The following is a 22933-nucleotide window of genomic DNA, read 5'->3' as shown; positions in this document are numbered from 1 at the left end:
CCCCACTTCCGGTCATGACCTCACTTCTGATGGGTCTTGACAGATTCTCATTCTAAAAAGTAGGTCCTGGCGCTACATGTGTGAGAACCACAAATGTATTGGATTGTGCAGAGGGGCACTTCAAATTTAGGGGTCAGAAGTGGTGCGTTTTTAATGAGTTTTCTGCTGTGGGTGTGTGTTTTTTTGTTTTTTTTTAAAATTAGTTTTATAAACAAACACCATAACCAAAAGTGACTTCAAAACACCACAAAATTCACATCATTGAAAATGTTCCCATAATTAAAATTTTCTCCTCTGAGTTCTCCGGTTGCATTCTTGTTTTGGTGGAATCCGGTTTGTCACAGATGTCTCTGCTGTTGGACTCCATAAGAACATAAGAACAGCCCCACTAGATCAGGCTATAGGCCCATGTAGTCCAGCTTCCTGTATCTCACAGCGGCCCACCAAATGCCCCAGGGAGCCCACCAGATAACAAGAGACCTCATCCTGGTGCCCTCCCTTGCATCTGGCATTCTGACATAACCCATTTCTAAAATCAGGAGGTTGCGCATACACATCATGGCTTGTACCCCGTAATGGATTTTTCCTCCAGAAACTTGTCCAATCCCCTTTTAGAGGCGTCCAGGCCAGACACCATCACCACATCCTGTGGCAAGGAGTTCCACAGACCGACCACACGCTGAGTAAAGAAATATTTTCTCTTGTCTGTTCTAACTCTCCCAACACTCAATTTTAGTGGCTCTCCCCTGGTTCTGGGGTTATGTGAGAGTGTAAAGAGCATCTCCCTATCCACTCTGTCCATCCCCTGCATAATTTTGTATGTCTCAATCATGTCCCCCCTCAGGCGTCTCTTTTCTAGGCTGAAGAGGCCCAAACGCTGTAGCCTTTCCTCATACTCCATCCTTTCTGGAAGTGTCTATAACTCATAAGTTTTATGTATCAACAAAAAAGTAGAATTTACAGAGAGGCAGAAGTATGACCCCCCCCCCCAAAAAAAACCCCCCTCTCAAATGCATGATTCTTTGCCTTGAGGGGAACGGAACGATTTACTGTCATTGTTGTCCCCATCTGCTCTGGCTTCTTCAGTACCATCCCCCCCCTCGGTTAGGACTTCTTTCTCATTCTTAGAGTGATCTCAGCCAATCAGGGAGGACTTTTCCCCAGGGCTGTTTTTTTCTTCTTATTCCCCAGCTGATTTCCCCCCCCCCCTACCTTTTCCCCCCATAAGAATAAAAGCAGCTTGAGAAAAGGGATGATATTGAGCAGGAAAAGGCCTAAGGGGAGGGGTGGATATGGAGCTGTCACTTTGTCCTGCCAATCCCCTGATCAACCTCCTGCAAATGTCATAAGGCTCAGCTGCAGCCCTCAGCGCCAGTCTAGCACCAGTGCTTGCTCAGTGTTGGCTTGTGCTGGTGGACCACCACTGCTCTACTGCAAAAAAAAAAAAAAAAAAAAACCCTGGGTGATTGTACTCTTCTGCCTCAGAGAGCTAGGAACATAAAGATGTGAATCGGTATGGCACGTAGTGAATCACTGTGGAAATTAATGATTCTGATCAATCGACTCCTTGTTATCCAAGCCATTTAAAAAAAATAAAAAATAAGAATGATTCACATTTGTGCAGTGCTTTCTGAATGTGCAACCTGCTTCATGAGGTCCAGGGCCTCAGGTCAGAGACCTGGGTGAGACCCCGACCTAACAATGACCTGTTGCATGTTTGAGGCGTGAGCTGTTAGCCTGCAAAACCTCCAGCCCTAATGAGATGTTATCGCCTGTGTGATGTGCACCATGTGGGTTGTATGCTAATAAGCCCCACCCACCCTGATGTGCTCCTTTCACATGTATAATGTTTGCCTGTGGTTATAAATGTTGGACCCAGGGAGATAATCCATCATCAGGAATGCTTTATAAACAGCATTTCTTGGTTGGCAACCTTCAGTCTCGAAAGACTATGGTGTAAGCCTACAGCACCCAGTATTCCCTGGCAGTCTCCCGTCCAAGTGCTAACCAGGCCTGACCCTGCGTAGCTTCCAAGATCAGACGAGATCGGGCATGTGCAGGGTAACAGTGTGATGCATTTCTTACCCCAGGGTGAACCTCCCGGGGTATAGCGTTTGCAACTGCCCACAAATAATTTACACATGGGAGGGGTGTCAGGATGAGTGCAGGGCCTACTGGTACATGCTCAACTCACCCCCACCCATGCATTGTGAATTGCACACAGGATCGCTTCTTCACATTTTGTTGGCATCCTTCAGTCTCGGAAGACTATGGTGTCGCGCTCTGAATGGTGGTTCTGGAACAGAGTGTCCTCTCCAGTGCGCGAAGCCTGGGTAAAGTAGATATGGAGGACAGACTGTTTCCCATGCAGCAAATCCCCCCTCTCCATGTCGCTGAAATGATCCAATGGAAAGGCAGAGGTCAATACGGTTGGTTCCAGCGGCGTCGCAGGAGTTGCCAGAACGTGACTGTGTTCAGCCATGAACTGCCTCAGGGACTCCGGCTCCGGATTTTGCCTCGAGGTTGACTCCTGAAGCCTTTTCCATAACTGGATGTAGCCACAAGGCAGTGGAGGTTTGGGATCCGAGTTTTCCTTCTCTCAGATGAGCTGCCTTCCAGGCTAACAAGTCCCATCTACCCAGTGGCTGTTTAGTCGCCTCTTACGACAAGTACAGCCAAACTGAGGACGTATTCTTATCCCCAGCCCCCAGGGGAACGCTTCTTCACAAGGTCTGCACATAGTCAAGCAGAGCCCCTCATGGAGCCCATTTGTTTACACCATTCGATGGTTCCGTTTTCCCATTGTTTCTTCAGAACCATCCACTGTGCTTTCCCTTTCAAGCCAAGAAGGAAGGGCGAACTTTTGTCTCCGGCTTCGGGGAACGCTCAATTGGCTCCTCTATAAAAACCCAGTAAGCTTGGATGCCTGATAATGATTATAAATGACAGAGACTATCAGATTTACCTTGGGACATCTCCAGGGATTTTTTAGTTAGTTTAGTCTGAACTCTGCGTCAGCTGCTCAGATTCCTTTCTTCTCGGTATGTGGTGGCTGGACTCAAACTGCAGCCTTTCAAATCGAATTAGTGTTAGCGGGGGCAAAAAAAAAAAATTAAAAAACCCAAACACAAAAACACCGCCACCCTCCTTTCCTTTCACCCTGATCACTTTGTCAAACAAAGCCAGGGCTGTACTCAAGGTTCTTTGTAGGGGGTTTTACCCAGACATAAAAACCATCAGCTGCGTTTGCCTCTACCTGTAGTACAGCAGTATTCCGTCTCTGTGGTCTGCAGGTGGTCTGCAGGTATGCCATAGGAGTTTGGGGGAGCGTGATCTATTCGTAGGGCCATTGGGGGATGTGAGCCCCTGGCCGTCAGTACGGTGTGCCTTGTCAATTGTCAAAAAAAACGGGTGGTGCGCCATGACCATTTTAACTCCTTCACGATGTGCTGTAAGATTTAAAAAAAGAAAAAAGTTTGCAAATTGCTGCTATAGTACATGGGGTGAAAAGATTATTAGGGAAGACCTGCTGTCTCTTGGTCAAGAGACTCCCATGACAGCTCTTTCTTCCATCCTCCTCCTCGACCAATGGAAGCATTTCCTAGTTATGTTGGCCTGTAGTGAGGCCTACAGGATATTCTGGGGGGGGGGGGGATGCTCCCATTTGTTGAGATGGGGTCCAAGATGCAGGTCTAGATGCAGTTTATATCTCTTAGAGGGTTCCAAGGGTGGGTTAGTCCAGATGGACCTCCAGCCAGCGGCCGACAACCTGTGGCCACCCGACCCCACTCCAAGCATCATTAGGCATTAAGAGCAGTTCTTATTTTTCTGGCTCCTTTCCCTGGTATATCATTCGTTTGCACCCAGGTTTGTTCCAGGGAGATGCCTTCTCAGTGCGTATGTTGTCTCCAGGTTTCAATCCCCTTACCTGGATCATGACTCAATTGTAGACCATATGCTTTGTGTGCAGAAGGTTTCAGATCAGGTCAAGTCACTTTCATTGGATGTAACCATATACATGATATAGATATTGAGGGATCTGAAGGTAAAAATGAGATGCTTATGCCGGACCCAGTGGAAGATTTAGGGAGGGGAATGGTGGGGTTGGAATTAAGAAAAAGGTGGATGATATTGGCAGCAGAATGTTGGATAGAATAAAGACAATGGAAGTGCAACAATGGGGAAGAAAAGGAAAAAGATCAATTGAGGAGAGAGATGATGAGAATGTGGGCTGGAATTTTGGCTTATAGACTGGGGAGAAAATGTTTATGTTTGTAGTAATGTAAAGGGGAAGCAACATGAATATGCACCAGGCTGATTAGGGTGGTCAAAGGAGAACAAAGAGTGAATTGAGAAAGCCAAAGTTATATTCCTGATGGTGGATGGTGATGTTGTCAGTGGACAGAGGGTGAATAAAGAAACAAAGTCTTGATGGGAAAGGTGAGAAGTTCAGTCTTGGACAGACTGAACATCAGATGTTGGTGAAGACTATGGGTGGATCCAAGGGGGGGCAATGTGGCACCCCCCCAAACTTTCACACCACTGGGGAGCAAAATCAGGAGCCAGGGGAATGCCTACTGGGTGGGGCATTGGTGGTTGATGAAGCTGAGTTGGAATGGGTGCTGAGGTCTGCCTCACGAGTAGATTTGGCCTCTGTGTCCAGGTGCGAGCCCAGATCTACCCACCTAGCAAATTGCCACAGAGGCCATAAGCTCATCTGGGAATCCAGGTTTACCCAGCAGGTAGATCTGGGCTCCAAATCTAGATGGGAGTCCAGATCTACCCATACAGCAAATGGCTGTGGAAGCCATAAGCTCAACCGGGAGCCCAGGTCTACCCTGCAGATGGATCTGGGCTCCAAGTCAGGGCTGAAGCCCAGGTCTACCAACCTGGTTGACCTGGGCTCTGGAGTTAAGGGCGTCCTCATGGCGCTCCTCCCCGAAAATAAACACTGGATCCGCCCCAGCGAAGAAGCACCCTGAAGAAGCTCTGTAAAGAATAAATTCTTTATTTGTACAGAAGTATTGACTTTTCAATCATGACGTTGATTTTGATTTGGTCATGGATTTCCTTCGTCTGAACGGAATTGCGCTGACAACGGCTAACAGGTCACTGGCAGAGATGTTGAATGGAGCAAGGCAAAAGACCTGATCAGAAGGGAGGACCTCGAAGAAGGTGGGTGGCCGAGCAATCACGTACCTGTTTTCGGAAAAGAGGCGGTGACATGAGAATGTGGGACATCTAAGCGTTCAAAGGAGATTTTTGAAAAAAAAATTCAGAAGGCATGAGCAAGGTAAAGATATGAGTATTTATGCAAAACAAATGCTAATAAAGAATCACATGAATAAGAACCTACAAATATCCAATGGATCCCTTGCCAGCTTCATTGGCAGTGGTCTTCATCAGGTTGAGCTGGGATTCACCTCAAGCTCCAACGTGCAAGATGGACCAGCTTTCAAGAGCTCAGTGGGGTGCTAGCATAGCAAAACACGCTGGGTGTATAGGACACTGGGTACCCTACCTGATAGGTTGTCTAGCTGAGGGTATCTTAAAAAGTCTTTGTGCCCCAGAGGGCCTTCCCAAGGCCTCTGAAAGGCAATTCCGGTTTTCTGCAAAAGAGGCCTTCTACTTGGTGGGGGTGCAATCAATTTTTAAGATACACTTGGCCTGACACCCCCCCCCCCATATGACACTGTTGTGTCCCCACTGGGCCTCAGAAGACCTCTTAGACAAAGGACTTCTGGTTTTGGGCAGCTGCACCATGACTTCCTCAAAAGGAAGCTGCTGAAACCATTCACTAAAAAAGCTATGCCGAAACTAGATGTGATGGGGCAAAACCGATGCCATTTTTGGAACAGCAACCCAAATTCATATAAAATCACCATAATCTTTTTTTAAAAAAGGGTTTTCTTACCCTCAATTTCATAGGCCTGTGTTATTAAGCAATCTGTGCCCACCCCCTAAAAAAAAATCAGGTCAGTGTTTTGATCTTCAGTTGCTGAAATGCTGGTGAATACGTCAGGGTTTAAATACATTCAGGATAGCACTAGACTAGACTAGACTTTGGGTTCTATAGCTCAGTGCCCTAGTTCCTACAGTTGCCAAGAAGATGACCCAAGAAGACTTCTTCATCTCTTTTTTAGACTATGAGCCCTTTGGAGTCAGCAAAATATTGATTTATTTTGCTCTGTAAACTGCTTTATGAACTACTTTTGGTTGAAAAGTAGCATATAATAATAGTAATAAATAAAATAATAATAATAATAATAATAATAATAATAATAATAATAATAATAATAATAATAATAAAAGCAGCATTAATAACAGCAATACTTTCCTATTTTCATATGGATTGGGACCCTCCTTCAGACGGTAGAGGCCAAAGCAAAGGATTCCAAACATGTCGAGTGCTTTCAAGTACACTTCCCCAAAAATGAGCTGTAAAGAAGAAAGAACATTATTATTATATTTCTCTAGCAGGTGATGTAGAGCATACAACCCTCTCAGTCGCACAGTTCCTAAATTTGAGTAATTTGAATCGAGCCAAGCCTTCTGTAGCAAGTAATCATTGAGTACATTACATCTTTGGCAATATCTGCAGAGTAACTGATTGTTTTTTGTTTGTTTTTAATATTACATGTTCGTATGTAAAATGTATTGTACGTTTGTATCTGTGTGTACACGTAGGTGTGCACATATACATATATCTGTGTATTACTTAGGTTTATATTCTCTCTACGGTTTCCGTACAGAGTCTTCACCTACCAAATGTATATGCCTAATAAAGGTTGACTTGACTTGACTATTATATTTCTATTTTTTTAAATTTTTCGAAGACCACCCTTCCTCCAAGGTGGTGTACATAGTCCCTCCCCTTCTTTTGTCCTCACATTAATCCTGTGAAGGAAGCAAGGCTGAGAGATAGTGACTGGTCCAAGGTCACCCAGGAAGCTTCATGGCTGAGCGGAGAGTTGAACCTGGATCTTCCAGATCTAAGTCCAACTCCCGAACCATTCTGGCTCTCAGTGCCACCTGATACAAAGCCCTCCAGCAAATGATTTTGATGTCTGTAGTTTCAACCAAAAGCCAAAATAAGGCTGGCACAAGACCTGCTGGTCGTAGTCCTCGGGGATCTGCCTGAGGATTCCCTCCAGCCTAGCAGCAACATCTCAGTCTAATTCTATGCAAGTCTACTCAGAAGTAAGTCCTGTTATAGAGCAGTACCTCCACTTTCATCCATTTGCTCTTTCGTCGCTTTGCGCTTTCAATGATAACCACACGTCAACTTTCGTACACGTGCTTTATCTCACTCGACGATGTCTCAATGTCTCTTTTTCTTTCATTTCTGTTTATTTAGGTTTGACAAGCATTCACACGTGCTATATAGTTATTTACGGCTTTTGCAGGCCAAAATAAATATGCAAGCTAAATAAGGCTATGCTTTAACATTCACCCATTTGGATTTTCATCCATGCTCTGGTCCCTAGCCAATCAAACACGCAAGGTATTGCTGTAATCGAGGGGACTTACTCCCTGGTAAGTGTGGATAGGATATCAGCCTCACTGACAATCCAATCTTACCTAGCTCCCTGCACTGTGAATCAATGGTGCCAACGCGGCACCCACTGTATCCCATGTAGGAGTTTGGGCATGTTGACGCCTCCTTGGGGGAAAGGACCATTTGTTCCCTTCCCCTGGGATAAGTCCCCACTGCCACCATGGGTCAACTTGGACCTGTGCCAGTGACATCATTGGCGCAAGTTGACATTTTGTGTTGAAAGTGGATCAGGCCCAGGAAGTGGGTGTGGACAGAACAAGACTGCAGCCTCAGCAACATAATATTTGCTTTGTGGTTCTAAGGAACCTATTGGAAATGAGAATCTATCCAACTCATGTGGGCTTTCCTCATCTGCAGGTTGGGAACCCATACATTTGACCTACTGTGGGTTCCAAACCTCCTGTGGCTGGGGGGGGGGGGCTCACTGAACCTCCCAGACTTCCAGTTGCATCTGGAGTTCCTCTAAGGGACCCATCACAGATCTTGTTATCTGCAGGTTGAGTATCCACGGGGGGGGGGGTCTGGTAACAGAACAAGGTTCCACCTGTACTGCTTTTGAAAATGGTGAAAGTGGTTCACAAAAGCTCATGCACCTGACTCAGAACTGCAGGCAGTTCATTAATCCAGGAGCAGATGGAACACAAATGCCTAAATATCCTGCTAAGGCTTTCATTCGTGCTGGTTTGCTATCGCATCAAAGAGGGATAAGCTTGCCCCTAACCCTGCACATGCCCGATCTCGTCTGATCTCGGAAGCTAAGCAGGGTCAGGCCTGGTTAGTACTTGGATGGGAGACCGCCTGGGAATAGCCGGTGCTGTAGGCTTATACCATAGTCTTTCGAGACTGAAGGTTGCCAACCATAACTCAACTCACCTTCATTCCATGTAGTGAGCTTGGATTGTTTGCCACTGGGAAAAGTGCCAGTTTGCACCTGTTCCGAAGTCCAACAGGTGCCATATTGACACCAGTACCACTAAGGCACTTCTCCTCTGCAAAATATTCTTCCAGTTCTGGGTTGGTACCACCAGTCACCAGTGCCTGGAGCAAAGCTAACACGTAGTGGTTATGGAAGGTCTGCAATGGAAGGGAAGAGTAGACCAGATAAACAAAGGACTCATTTGTATTAGATGAGACAAAGGATGGCATATTATTAACATTTATTAGCAGTATTTATATACCACTTTTCAACTAAAAGTTCACAAAGCGGTTTACAAAGAAAAATCAAATAACTAAATGGCATATGCCTATCCCATTTGAGTCAAGTGACCTAGAATACCAGGGCTGATTTTGCTCTCCTGTGGGTGCTCTGAAGCAGGGTCTCCAAAATCTCCATATTGTTGGATAATGCTTCCCACATTTATTTGTCTAATGAGGAACCTACACACTTTCTGTGGAATCCGGAGTTGGAGAGACAAAAGAAAATCACTTTTTACCCAGTGGGTAAAAATCTGTGGAACTCCTTGCCACAGGATGCGGTAACGGCATGTGGCCTAGATGCCTTGGAAAGGGGATTGGACAGATTTCTGGAGGAAAAGTACATCAGAGGTTTCAAGCCATGATGGGCACATGCAACCTCCTGATTTTAGAAAGAGGTTACCTTAGAATACCAGGTGCAAGGGAATGGCAATAGAATGCAGGAATCTTGTTATCGTGTGTGCTTCCTGAAGCATCCGGTGTGCTACAGGAAGCTGCACTAGATGGGCCTTTGGCCTGATCCAGCAGGGCTCTTGTGTTTTTTGTGTTCTCTATTTTTATTGTGAGCTGCCTTGGGTATTACTTTGACTGAAAGGAGGAGTAGACATGTGGCAGTAAATAAAATCAATAAGGGGTGGAAAGAGAGGGGATGTCTGCCTTCCACCTCCCAAATTCTAAATTTACTGATTTTTAAAAAATATATTTGGAAATCACTCGTGCAGACACTGCTTCTAGACCCAGAAGCGGTTGCAGCCTAGGCCTAGCTTGGCGCCATTCAGACAAACAAAGTAAATGGCATGAAATCTCTGAAGCGCCCCAGTAACTGAAAGCTCCTTGTCGAACATATAGCTGATGCCGGCAAGTGTTGTACTCTAATACCATTAGAGCCCTTTTCAACCTTTCCGAAGCAGCAAGCCATCCGGAGTCATCCAACGCCGTGCACCGAGTTTATCTGGCTCCGAGGGAATTGGCTCTTTGCGTACTTAGCCGAACGTCGCTGAGCTCTTTAACATATCACAGCTACACTCCTTTGACATCAAAAGGATTGCATTTACATACTTGGGTGAATTAATAGGATTTGTGTGTCACCTGTGTGCTTGACTTTATTTGCTGAGTTATACACTGTGGGAGTTTGCAAAGTGGAAAGAGAGACAAAGGAAGAGAGAGGTCTCTGTAAGAGGCGAAGCTCCCTGCAAGGAAGTGGGAGATTTCAGGACATCTAACGGAGAGTCCGAAGCTGATTTAAAACGGGATTGTATTCTGCCAACATGTTGGAGAAAGCAAAGGCAAGTAACACTTGCCCCTTCTTCTTTTAACTGTATCAGTGCATAAAACTAGTGCAGAATGTGGCAGCCCATGTGGTTGCTGGAGGTAGGCGGTTCGACCCTGTCAGTCCGCTTCTCCAGTGGCTGCATTGGCTGCCCATTCCTTTCCGGGCCCAATTCAAAGTGCTGATTTTGACCTTTAAAGCCCTATACTGCTCTGGGCCAGGGTATCTTAGAGATCGCCTACTCGCATACAATCCGGCTCGTCCTTATAGGTCATCAGAGAAGGCCTTTTTACAAGTGCCGCCGTCTAGGGAGGTATGTGGGGCAGCGGCAAGAAATAGGGCCTTCTCAGTAGTGGTACCAACGCTATGGAACTCCCTTCCCCTTGACTTAAGAATGGCTCCCTCTCTTGAGACCTTTCGGCGAGGCCTGAAGACCCTTCTGTTTAAACAAGCCTTCTGAGTTCTCGGCCTTTTTAACATCTTTTAATATTTTTTACAGGCCTGATTCTATTATGATTTGCTGCTGCTCTATGCTTTTTTTACCTATTTTTTATCTGACTGCTGTTTTTATGACATGTGTTAATATGTTTTTATTTGTTTTAAATTATGTTTTTTAATCTGTTGTAAGCCGCCTTGAGTCCCTTCGGGGAGAAAGGCGGGGTAAAAATAAAGTTTATTATTATTATTATTATTATTATTATTATTATTATTATTATTATTATTATTATTATTATTAATGTACCATCGAAGAAGATTGTTCGGTCCAAGTTCATGCGCTCATACAGAAGAATTTCTCTGCGCTAGGTCCACACTTACTTTAACTGAGCAGCTTATCTGCGGTGACATAAGGTGTGACTGAGGCAGGTAAGGTAGAACCGCCCCACCAGAGTCCTTCAAAAGTGCGGCCACTTCCATGGCTGTGAGCACCCCCAACCCATGCGCTCCAGCTGCTGTTTGGAGTGCATGGGCTGTGAGCGCTTGCCCACCCTGCACGATGCCAGCACATTTCGCAGGTGGGGGCAGTTTGCCTCATTTGTCACCCCCACACCGCACATCCCCGCTATACATCAAGCAGTGCTGTGAATTAATATTTCGGCTTCCTGAGTTTGATTCTTCTGGTGCTCTTTCCACAAATTTCAGACACTGTCAGAAAGCCCTAAGGCAGGAGATAAGACTTGATGTATTTATGTATTATATATTATATATACGCACTGGTTTTCTCAAAGCGACGAGCAGTCAAAATAAATATGAAAAATAAATCAACAGTGCAGATTGGACGATCCCCTCCCATCAAGGGACGGGGCTGTAGCTCACTGGATGAACACCTGTTTGTATGCCGGTTGGCCAGAGATCAATCCCAGCCAGCAGCTCCAAGGAGGGGTGGAAAATACCCCTGCATGAAACCCAAGAGAACTACGGCCAGTCAGGGTTTGCAAATAAGCATAGACAATAGTTGTGGGCGAAACGTTCAGAAATGGCACTCCAGGTCACACCCAGAAGTGCCTGATCTGGAAGTATTCTTACCTGCACATGCTGGATCTTGTCTGATCTTGGAAGCTAAGCAGGTTCAGGCCTGGTTAATACTTGGATGGGAGACGGCCTGGGAATACTGGGTGCTGTAGGCTTATACCATAGTCTTTCGAGACGGAAGGTTGCCAACCATCTCCCTATACTGAACACTATCTCCCGATCTTGTCTGATCTCGGAAGCTAAGCAGGTTCAGGCCTGGTTAATACTTGGATGGGAGACCGCCTGGGAATACTGGGTGCTGTAGGCTTATACCATAGTCTTTCGAGACTGAAGGTTGCCAACCATCTCCCTATACTGAACACTATCTCCCGATCTTGTCTGATCTCGGAAGCTAAGCAGGTTCAGGCCTGGTTAATACTTGGATGGGAGACCGCCTGGGAATACTGGGTGCTGTAGGCTTATACCATAGTCTTTCGAGACTGAAGGTTGCCAACCATCTCCCTATACTGAACACTATCTCCCGATCTTGTCTGATCTCGGAAGCTAAGCAGGTTCAGGCCTGGTTAATACTTGGATGGGAGACCGCCTGGGAATACTGGGTGCTGTAGGCTTATACCATAGTCTTTCGAGACTGAAGGTTGCCAACCATCTCCCTATACTGAACACTATCTCCCGATCTCGTCTGATCTCGGAAGCTAAGCAGGTTCAGGCCTGGTTAATACTTGGATGGGAGACCGCCTGGGAATACTGGGTGCTGTAGGCTTATACCATAGTCTTTCGAGACTGAAGGTTGCCAATCTCTCATGGCTCTCTCTCTCTCTCTCAATTGCCATTTACTTTTGGGTCATGGCACTTTTTTCATGGAAAAAAAAAAAAACAGTGGCTTGCAACTGCTCCAAGTACCCATGAGGGTGGGGTGGGAGAAGGTACTGAGGCAGCAAGGAGGCGTCCTCACCACTGCAGCACCTTCTCCTCCAACCCCCCTTCCCATGTCACAGAAAAGCTGAGATGGTGGGCAGGCCAACATTCTCCATCTTGGGATTCCCCATCAGGGATGTGCAAGATACTCGGGGTGTGGTACCACCCTGTCCTATGCACCTATCCATCTGTCCTTTGTTTTCTGGCTCTTTTTGTGCGTATTCAATTTTTTGATGAGGGTTTGTTTTTTTTTTAATTAAATGTGTCTTCATGGAGTGAGGCAAAGTTAAAAAAAGAATCTATACCACAAACTCACAAATGTGAGTCACACACTCACTTTCATTTTTTTCCCAGCCTACCTGCTACTTAAAAAGACAGAGAGTGATCTCAGATTCTAACCAGGGACATCCTGAATCCTGATCAAACACTATAGTTGCTTAACGGCTTTGCTACAGCAGGTCTCTAAGCTCAGTTGTCCATTAGTTCTTTTTTTTATTTCGGTTTCCCAGGCAAACCTCAAGTGCTTTTGATTTTCAGCAGAAATATTGATGGAAAGCGACCGCTTTTTTTTTAATTTTCAAGGCATGGGAAGACTTTGGTGAAGGATATTAAAGCATTTTTGACCATCACTGATTTAAATCCACTGCTCTCTTTAAAGGTGGACAACCTGCTAAGAGATCTGTGTTGGGAACCAAAGGTTTGCGAGGGACTTACTGTGCAAAACAGAGAATCCAAAAAGCTGTCCGAGAATATCATTCCCTGGGTTGACTGCTTGTTAAGGTTTAAGTATCCAGAGGCGTCCTTTTCCCTCTGCTCAAAGAGCTGTGCATTTGAAGCTATCTCTGTAAGAGGACGGGGGGGACGACACACATACAAAATCTTTAGCAAACATTTAGCGAACAGCAACTGTTACCCTGCACATGCCTGATCTCGTCTGATCTTGGAAGCTAAGCAGGGTCAGGCCTGGTTAGTACTTGGATGGGAGACCGCCTGGGAATACCGGGTGCTGTAGGCTTAGACCATAGTCTTTCGAGACTGAAGGTTGCCAACCAGCAAACATCAAAAAGCTGATCAATGGAATCATGGAAATGGTCAGTAATGATTCATGCCTTAGTCACATGTGATTTGGACAACGGCAGAGCACACTACTTGGAAGTAGTGGACCGCCCATTCACTGAATGGGGCATATACCCTGGGCGTGGAACTCACATGCCTCCATGACCACAGGCTGGACCAAAGTTTAGTGTAATTCATGGTAGATAAAAACTCATGATATTATCTAGTTTTGAAATTGGGCATAGTTGGGAGGGTGTAGTTGAATTGTTAAATTGAATTGAAAATAACATGTGCCAACCTCAGTTCTCCAGGGAGAACCCAGAAGTGATGTCACATGATATTGTGACATCACACAGGTGCATGGACAGATCCAAGGGGGGAACATGAGTGGGCCCCACCCCCCCCCAAACTTTCGCACCTGCAGGGAACAAAGTCAGGAGCCAGGGGAACACCCACTGGACAAGGTATTGGTGGCTGACAAAGTTGAGTTGGAATGGAAGACCAGGTCTACCTGCCAGGTAGATCTGGGCTCCAATTCTGGGCAGGAGCGCAGGTCTACCCACCCACTAAACAGCCCTGGAGGCCATAAGCTCGACAAGCAGCCCAGGTCTACCCAGCAGGTGGATCTGGGCTCCAAGTCCTGACTCCAGCTCAGGTCTACCCACCCACCAAATAGCCACAGAGGCTGTAAGCTCCACGAGGAGCCTAGGTCTACCCAGCAGGTAGATCTGGGCTCCAAGTCTGGGCTGGAGCCCAGATCTACCTGCTTGGTTGACCTGGGCTCTAGAGTTAAGGTAGTGGTCATGGCCCCCAAACACTGGATCTGCCCTTGCCCAGCCACCAGGGCAGTACATTATGCTTCTGTTCAAGGATGCAGAGTGTTGTGTATTAGATCTTTAAAGAAATGCTTCTATGTGCTCCAAAAAACTCTGGTTAGAAGTGCCCATTCTTGGGCGGGGGGAGCCTTTCCAAGATTTTTTTTTAAAAGTTATATTTTGATTCCCTGCTGGGCCTTTTGTAACACTCAGTTCTAGTTATTATTTTCCTGATGCTCCATCCAGATGCCTTCAAAGCCACTGAATTAACATTTAAGTCAAACCTTTTAATGTTTCTTTGGACATGGTGCGCTATCACTTTCTGCCTCTGAATTCTAAAGAGGGCTGGGAGTCGATAAATAATGCAGCAGCAGACGTCTCACATCAGCGAAATGTGCTCTCCAAAAGAAGAACTTACTCAGCTCAGTAATGACGGGGATATTCTTGGTAAACATGTGCGATTGACTCCGCAGGGCATCGTAACCCATCACAGCCATAGACGCTATCCGTCGCGACATGGCGGAAGAAAAAGAGAGGCTAAAGTCAAGAACGGAAAGAACAGTTTTGAAGACATTGCCGTTAGGCAGCCCGTCCGTCACCTGCACCTAGAAACGGGTCGTCCCACTTAACCAAGCTTCCAAGCCCATGTAGCAGACCCACTATGTTCAATGGGGCCACCTCCTAAGAAAGTGCACATAGTGTTATAGGCTCACATTCCAAACCTATCCCTCACCAGGCACCCCCAGGTTAGAAAATACTGCCTTAGATATTTGTTTCAAGTAGGCACCTCCAACTTTGCTTCATAATTCTCTGTTCAGTACGATTTGGTAGTAACTTTAATCCAACATTTCATTCCTACCAGGGGCGGATCCTGTGTTTGTTTTTTGGAAGGGGAGCACGAGCACAGCCTTAACTCCAGAGCGCAGGTCAACCAGGTGGGTAGAACTGGGCTCCTGGTTGAACTTTGGCATCCGTGGTCAAGGTTTGCTGGGGTGGGTAGACCTGGGCTCCCATTCTGACTGCCCTCTGGAGCTGCCTCTCCAGGCGGGTAGACCTGGGCTTCCAGAAATGGTTGGGCTGTTCCCCATTCCCCCTCCTGGATCCGCCCCTGGTTCCTCCCCACCTTGTGAAACAGATTTTTTTTTTTAAGACCTGGGTCCTGGAAATAGTCTAAACTCTGCAAAACAAGAAAACCAAGTCTAAGCTGATTGACTGATATCCATTTTTATCGTAGATTGAAACATAAATAGGGGGGAGGGGCAATAGCTCTATGGTCAAACCTCTGCTTTTTATGAGGAAGGTCCAAGGTTCAATCCCTGGTATCTCCACTTAGGGCAGAGAAAAATTTCTGTCTGATACCCTGGAAAATCACAATCAACTGTACTGAGCTAGACTGAGCAATGATCAAGTTCAGTAAAAGGCAGCTTCATCTCTTCTCCAAGTGCACACTGCTCTGTGTATACCAGTGAATAAGCAAACATGAAACCAATAATTGAATTTCCCCATTTTTGACTGCTACCCAGAGAAGCATTTACTGCTTTTACCTTCTCCCTTCAATATGCTAACGACAAAAACAAGGTCACACTACCAAGGTGGGGATAAATTGGATTAAACATTGAATTGGCTGCCTAAGCAGGAATTTGGGTGGTATTAAACGTGTCGGTGGGATATTGGTGTCACAAGATAAAGGAATTAAAAAGCAGATTTTGGAGCACACATAGGCACAACACAATTCTACAGAAAACCAGGAGGAACTTTATGAAGCGGTTAATCCAATTTATATTTCAATGATGCCTATAGGAGTCGCTTAGCAAATTGTGCAGACAATGAATGCACGTATTTTTTGAGATGGCCTGGAGGAAGCTCCTCAAGCAAGGAGATCTTGAGTATCTTAGAAGAAGCAATGAGGGAACCACATTGGATGTCCACTGATCATGGCCAAGTTGTAGAGCTGTCTTGGGACCTTCTAGCTAATAGCGTGGTACAAATGGAATGGATAAATGCTATACAGTGTGACCCCCATATGCACGGATTTGAAGGCAGAAGGAAATGACCCAGATGCTCAGTTCTCAAAGGCTACCCCAAAGTTCCATGACTACACCATATGCTGGAACGGAAGCAGTGATGAAGCCCTTACTAGGGAGGGAATTCTACAGCAGGAGTGCCATCACTGAAAAGGCCCTGTTTCATAGCCAACTGCCAGGCTTAAGTTGGTGATGGAGGGGACATCACAGGGCCTCTCAACTTTGCCGGTGCAAACTTGAGAAGCCCCATCGCGGGGCTTGGGGCTTTCGCTGGGAGAAGGGGATGAGGAGGCCTCCAGCTGCTTCCTGAAGCCCGCCGGATGCAGCGGAAGCCATTTTGGCATTACTGGTCCAGTGGGCACCTGGAAGCTTAGGATGGCGCTGTTAGGCAAAGCTACTCAGCTTCAGCTGCAATATTGTTTTTGGCAACCTTCAGTCTCGAAAGACTATGGTATCGCGCTCTGAAAGGTGGTACTGGAACAGCGTCTAGTGTGGCTGAAAAGGCCAATTTGGGAGTGACAATCCCTTCCATACAGGGAGCAAGTGCAGTCTGTCCCTGGTCTGTCTCCCTGGCTATGGGCCTTCCTTCTTTGCCTCTTAGCCTCAGACTGTTGGCCAAGTGTCTCTTCAAACTGGGAAAGGCCATGCTGCACAGCCTGCCTCCAAGCGGGCCGCTCAGAGGCCAGGGTTTCCCACTTGTTGAGGTCCACTCCTAAGGCCTTCAGATCCCTCTTGCAGATGTCCTTGTATCGCAGCTGTGGTCTACCTGTAGGGCGCTTTCCTTGCACGAGTTCTCCATAGATGAGATCCTTTGGGATCCGGCCATCATCCATTCTCACGACATGACCGAGGCAACGCATTCCGTTGCCAACAGGATATGCTCTGCTGAAACAGAGACACCTGCGTTGGCTCGGTCATGTCGTGAGAATGGATGATGGCCAGCTGCAATATGGGCGCAATAATAATTCTTCCTTACCTTACACTGTTGGTTCCCAAACCTTTACAACATTGCCCTGCTGGGCCACTGGCTGCAGCTCCCCATTAGGGCTAAAATCCCATATGTTGTATAGGGTGTCAGATTTTCAATGAGGATTCCACAGCTCCCCTGGCTGGCTTACATGGCTCCCCAGGGAGCCATGGCTCACAGTTTAGGAACCATTTGCCTTACACCATTGTTGTAAGGATGACATCAATATAGTATGTGCGAAACATTTTGGGCACCCAATTAGGGGATAAATCTAGGCAAGAAGAATTCTGGTAGTATCCCTACAGATGTGCCTGACTTCATTGGACTATGCAGCTGGCCAGAGCCTGGCTCTGTTTTCCTTATGTCAATATTTTTACTCCCAGCCAGTACACAGCCCTCTACCTGAAATCTCTCATCTTGGCAGGGTGCTATTACAAAAGATTACTTAATTACACAGTCCTACCGTATATTTGACTCGCAGCGGCATATTAAGTTGTCAGGCTTAATTATTGTTGTGTGTTTAGATTTTGCCACCGATTATTTAGTTCAGTACCTAGGTTTGCCAACCTGCTTGTGATGTAACATGACAGAGTACTAATTAGGGGGATACTGAGAAGACTTCCCCTCCCCCCACCCCGGTTTGGGAAACAGTAGTCTCAAGTAGCTGTCCTGACCTCAGAAAAGGCTACTTCACAGGGCCGAAGAATAAGTCATGATACGTCACAAAGCTTTTCTTTAAGGATAAAAATGGAGTGAAATGAGAATTTGGGATACATCAATTAAAAGTGGCATAGCTAAGGGGGGCAGGGGGTACATCGCCCTGGGTACTGTGCCTTGAGGGGCTGCCAACCTGCATCCCCAATGGCAGCTCCCAAGGTAGAGCTGGAGTTGGCCCACCCACCATGTCTCCTTGTCCGTGGCCACCTCAGTACCTTTTTTCTGCACGCAACCCCCCCCCCAGCACCATAACCTGGTAAAAATTTGGTGATGTCATCACATCCCCACAATTACTTTGGGGTCAGGCACTTCCAGGGGGTGACATGGATAATAATAACCCAGGGGCCAGAGGGGGTAACCACACAACTGGGAATGAGTTGGACCAGACTCTGATGCAGGCTCAGGTTCCCAGGTTCAGTTATAGCATTTGCAAAGCTCTCACATTAAATCAGGCACTAAGATAGGAGTGGGAAGCCCCACCCTTCTGGAATCTGCTTGTTAGACCACAATCCAAGGCATGTGCCCTAGCTTGCTCTCTCCTCCTTCCAAGGAACTCCATTAGGCAGCAAACTCTGGGCTCTCAGGCTCCTTCATCCAAGAGACCCTCAAAGACCTCCTGATACCTGAGACAGCAGGACAAATGCTTCCCCCTTACCCGATGTTATGCCTCCTCCTCCCACTCTCTGCTGTTCTAGCCCAGCACTCCCCTCCTCTTCCTCTCTATCCCCCACTTTCTTTTCCAATCCAAGAAATGGAAGGAGAAAAAGGAGTCACGGAGGCAAGTAGGTGGACAGAGATGGGTCTCATCAAACTGCTACTTGCAGTGGCAGACCTTCCATTCACTTGATGGGGCAAAGGCCCTGGGCATGGAGCCTTGCACACCTTTAGGACCCCACAGAAGACTCTCTCAGGCTCCTGATGCAGTTGGAAGCTATGCTTCTGGTTTGCCAGAAGCATAGTTTAAAGCATTGGGGAACCTTCAGGAGGCTTCCCTGATGCGTCCTGGAGTCGTGCGAGGCATCATGGGCTCCAGGTAAGTGGGGGGGGGGGCAGATTTGCGTGGGGGGGCGAAATCCCACAGGGGAAGCTGAGGAGGGAGCTGTGAGATCTAAATCCCACAGGGGGAGTGTGGGGCTGAGGAGGTTCGCTACTGGCTGCTTGAGGCAACCTCTTCAGTTGACTTCATGGATGGGCCAACGCTGAATGCTCCTCATGACACAGTGGATGCTATAAGTGCCATTGGGGACTGTGGGTTCAGGTCTCAGCCCAATAAGGTGGGTTCCTCAAGTAGGTTCTTAGCCAGTGCCTGGCCTGAGTTGACCTCTGACACCTCTGACCTCTGACCACCCCTGGCCACCATCATGGCTAGCCTAGGCCTCGGAGAGAGTCTCATCACATGAGTGAATAAGCATTTGAAGTATCTGAGCAACCTGAATCACAATGCAATGTTACACACACACACACACACACACACACACACACACACACACACACTCTCAGCAACAACAACCCTGAAAAACATTATGCTTCTCCCCTCTCCAAAATGCAGACCAAACGTTTCCTGATTATTATTATTATTATTATTATTTTACCTCCCAGAATTATTCCAGGGAGTTGCATTCCAAGCCCACAGCACACTCACGACAAAAAAAAAAAAAAAAAAAATGCAATTTTGGCAAAGTTTTTTGATGTGAAACAAAGAGACTTTATCTACTGTTGCAAAGTTTAAAATAACAACTGAATGGGAACAGCAGGGTGACAGAATGTCAAAACAACTCAAAAACTGGTCTGTCAGCAGCAGAGAAGCATTGCGTTTAAAAGGCAGCTTTTTAATTGTCTTTATATATTTTTTTTTAAGAGAGAGGGAGAGAGAAGCAGCTCCGCAGACTCGCCATAAATAAATAAATAAATAAATCTCGTCCTTTAGCCCATGGAACTATTACGCTGTATTCAGCACTCAGGGATTACTGAATATGGGCCCCTTCCCATCGTGGTCAATCTTCTCAGGTAGTGGGATCATTTTAGCTTCATGGGATCCTTTTAGCTTGCCCACCCCTCGCCCCAGATGGCCCAATTGATTGTCCCCGTCATTGTACAAAGCTGCTTCAGAAATGTGGGAAGCTATCTATGAGAAGTGGTCTCATCATAGATGGGTTTCGTCCCTAATGCGAGCCGGGCAGCCCAATCCTAACCTGCACTGGAACAGACAAGGCCGGCTGGCCTGCGCTGTATCCAGCAAAGGGTTTTTGGAGGTGGCTGTGGCACAACTCTGAGCAAGGGAATACTGCCTCCCTTACCCCAAGCACTGTCCCAGACACTGCAATCCAGATCCAAGCAGCCCAGAGTTAGTCCAGGCTGCTCAGGAGGGGGGTTACGATCCAGCCTAAGTGCCTAAGATTTTGTCTTATGGGGAGCTATTACATCACTTTCGATGGGTTCCAACAGACTGTCATTCTAAAAAGTGGATCTTGGTACTTACACATTTGAGAATCTCTGCTCTAAGGTTCAGTGAACTATCCAGAATCTTCCATCTTCTGCGTGAGTGGTCCAATTTTGGCTACAATGCACACATAGGGCTGGGACTTCAGAAATAAAGGGGATGATTTCTTCACCAGGTGAGCTAACTGACTTTATAAGCATGGGTACCAGATACTTTTTACAGTTAAAGTAATTTCCTTTGTGTAAATGAAGCCTGGAGATGATATTTGGGGCAGAACCCCTTTCTGGAATTTTCTACCTAAAGAAATTGGTTCACATTACAGTTAAGCTGACCATTAATTTAGTCCCCCCTCGCTCCAACTGTGTAGTCATAGCGAACTGTCAAGTTCTTTTCAGTGTCCCTCCCTCCTTATTAGATTTGTTTTGGCACAGCCAGGGTGCTATTAAATCTCCTGAATAATAATGAAGAAATGGACAGACCACTTAGGAACGCCATCCATTCCCCACCCGTTTGGGTTAATTAATGAGAGAGTGACAAATCTTAGTCTTGCACAATTAAAGGTGGAGGATGAGAGGCAATAAAGATGATAATTTTTAGCAGACTGGGATCTTTTCAAGGCAGGTTGAAAGTACAAACCTGGTCTGCTTATGGGGTTGCAGTTACAAGTACATGAGCACCTGGACATTTGCCCTGCAATGGGGTTGAGTTTTTGCATGCATTCTCAGTAGGCGTTTGCAAAGACTAAAAAATACTGACAGGAGCTAGCGGTTTTTTGTGTTTTTTTGTGAGCAATTAAATTGCTTCCAAAGGCTCAAATGCAAAGCACCTCCTGCTATGGGGACCAAACCTCCCAGTTCCGTTCTGCCCCCAGCAAAGTTCTTACCCTTGGGGTTGTGAAAAAGGGTGGTGTAGGTGCTTTGAATGGGTGGAATCACATGCCATTTTTGTCATTTCCACCTAGGTCATTTCTCAACCTAGTGGGACTCATACCACCGGTGGTACTTGAGGTGGTGTCTGGTGGTACACGCGGGGTCCCCAGATCCCTGCCGCCTGGTGGTGAGCAACACAATGCAACAAGCAGAAGTTGGAGGCTCGGGTTGGCAGGCAGAGCTCCAGCATGAGTACTCAGAAGAGTCCTCCCATCCATTCTGACAGCCCAATCCTATCCACACTTTCCTGGGAGTAAGCCCCATTGACACTAATGAGACTCACTTCTGAGTAGACATGTGTAGGATTGGGCTGTGAGTCTCTTAGTGGTGTTTGTGGTGTTGCATCTGGCCTCCCAATCATCGCCAGTTACTTCTGGTGGTACCTCCAATAGGTGGACAGTGTAAAGTGGAACAGCAGGGGACAAATATTGAGAATCGCTGACCTGGGAGAAGGACCTCTGAGAGCCTTTCCCCAGGTGGAAGTGACGCAGATGGTATCCAAGTTTGGGACTGTACGTCCAAGTTTTGCTTCCCAGCGGAATGAAATGGTATTGTTGATGATTGCCTGTTGATGTTTGGATTACTCACAAAACCTCAGGCCTCTGCAAGGAGACCCTGTTTGTTTGTTTGCTTGTTTGTTTGTAATTCCACTCTCAGCGTTCAACCAGAGATGTTTGCCTTATTGAACACCCTTGATCAAATGTTCATGGCAGTCACAACTCTAGAATGGCCACCGTGTAACACAAACGGTGTAAATGCTGAATTTTTCATGCTTCTTATACAACCCAGAGGCGCTGATTCCAATGATAATTTTTTTTGTACCATCAACACTTTTTTTAAAGTTTTCTTTGACTGTATCTATCCGATTGCCTAATCCGGAGGAAACCGAACAGTGCGCCGTGGCTTCCCAGGGAGATGTGGAAACCAGCCAGTGGGGGCAGTAGGATTGTTTCAAAAAACCCACCACCCTATACCATAATGTAGCCCTAATGGGGAGCCCCAGCCATTGGCCCCATAGGACAAGACAGCCACCAGTTGGAAAAGTTTGGGAACCACTGGCCTAATGCATTGCAGTACAGTGTCATCTAATACAACTGCATAGCATAAATTGTGCCTAAACTATTGACACTATGCCAAAAATAGCGGCATTTTTTTAAATCCTCACATTAAATGAATAAAGACGGAAATATTCAGATAAACATGAAATTGTTCAAATTTTGTTATACCGCTTTATGCCGCAGAACAGCCTTGCCCAAGATGGTGGACACACAGAGGACTTGATGGACATATTGTACAAATTAGGTCTGGTTTGTGGCTTCCTCCAAGTTACCCTGGGAATTATAGTTTGAGTCTGCTTATAAATCTGGCGGTAGACATCACCAGTAGATATAGTTCCTTCCTAAACTACTGGGAGGAAGAACGTGACTGCAAAACTAGGTTCCATTTGTCATACAGGAAGTTTGCCGGAAAAAAAGACACCGACCAAACAGTATTGGGATTTGTTGAGTTTGTGAATCGAACCAACGGGGACAAAATGTACGTTTCATTTAAAAGTGCATCTTCATTTTTAAAAAG

The 22933-nt window shown here is 46.4% G+C and overlaps 1 protein-coding gene and 2 pseudogenes across 1 annotated transcript in view; 2 read left to right on the top strand and 1 right to left on the bottom strand.

The window, feature by feature from the left end:
• Positions 1-5036: 5036 nt before the first annotated feature.
• The window catches only part of KCNU1 (potassium calcium-activated channel subfamily U member 1), a 76102-nt gene continuing 58205 nt past the window's right edge, over positions 5037-22933 (bottom strand). Inside the window, exons 24-28 of the mRNA XM_066639672.1 lie at positions 14700-14746; positions 13125-13252; positions 8432-8632; positions 6326-6438; positions 5037-5199 (exon numbers count right to left, since the gene is read on the bottom strand). Of these exons, the coding sequence (XP_066495769.1) occupies positions 5037-5199; positions 6326-6438; positions 8432-8632; positions 13125-13252; positions 14700-14746 (652 nt within the window). The remainder of the gene's footprint in view (positions 5200-6325; positions 6439-8431; positions 8633-13124; positions 13253-14699; positions 14747-22933) is intronic.
• LOC136662799 (5S ribosomal RNA) lies at positions 8267-8381 on the top strand (annotated as a pseudogene).
• On the top strand, positions 13306-13425 carry LOC136662999 (5S ribosomal RNA; annotated as a pseudogene).

Source organism: Tiliqua scincoides, chromosome 11 (assembly GCF_035046505.1).
Source record: "Tiliqua scincoides isolate rTilSci1 chromosome 11, rTilSci1.hap2, whole genome shotgun sequence".
NCBI classification, from domain to species: Eukaryota; Metazoa; Chordata; class Lepidosauria; order Squamata; family Scincidae; genus Tiliqua; species Tiliqua scincoides.
This window is presented reverse-complemented; position numbering and strand designations above follow the sequence as displayed.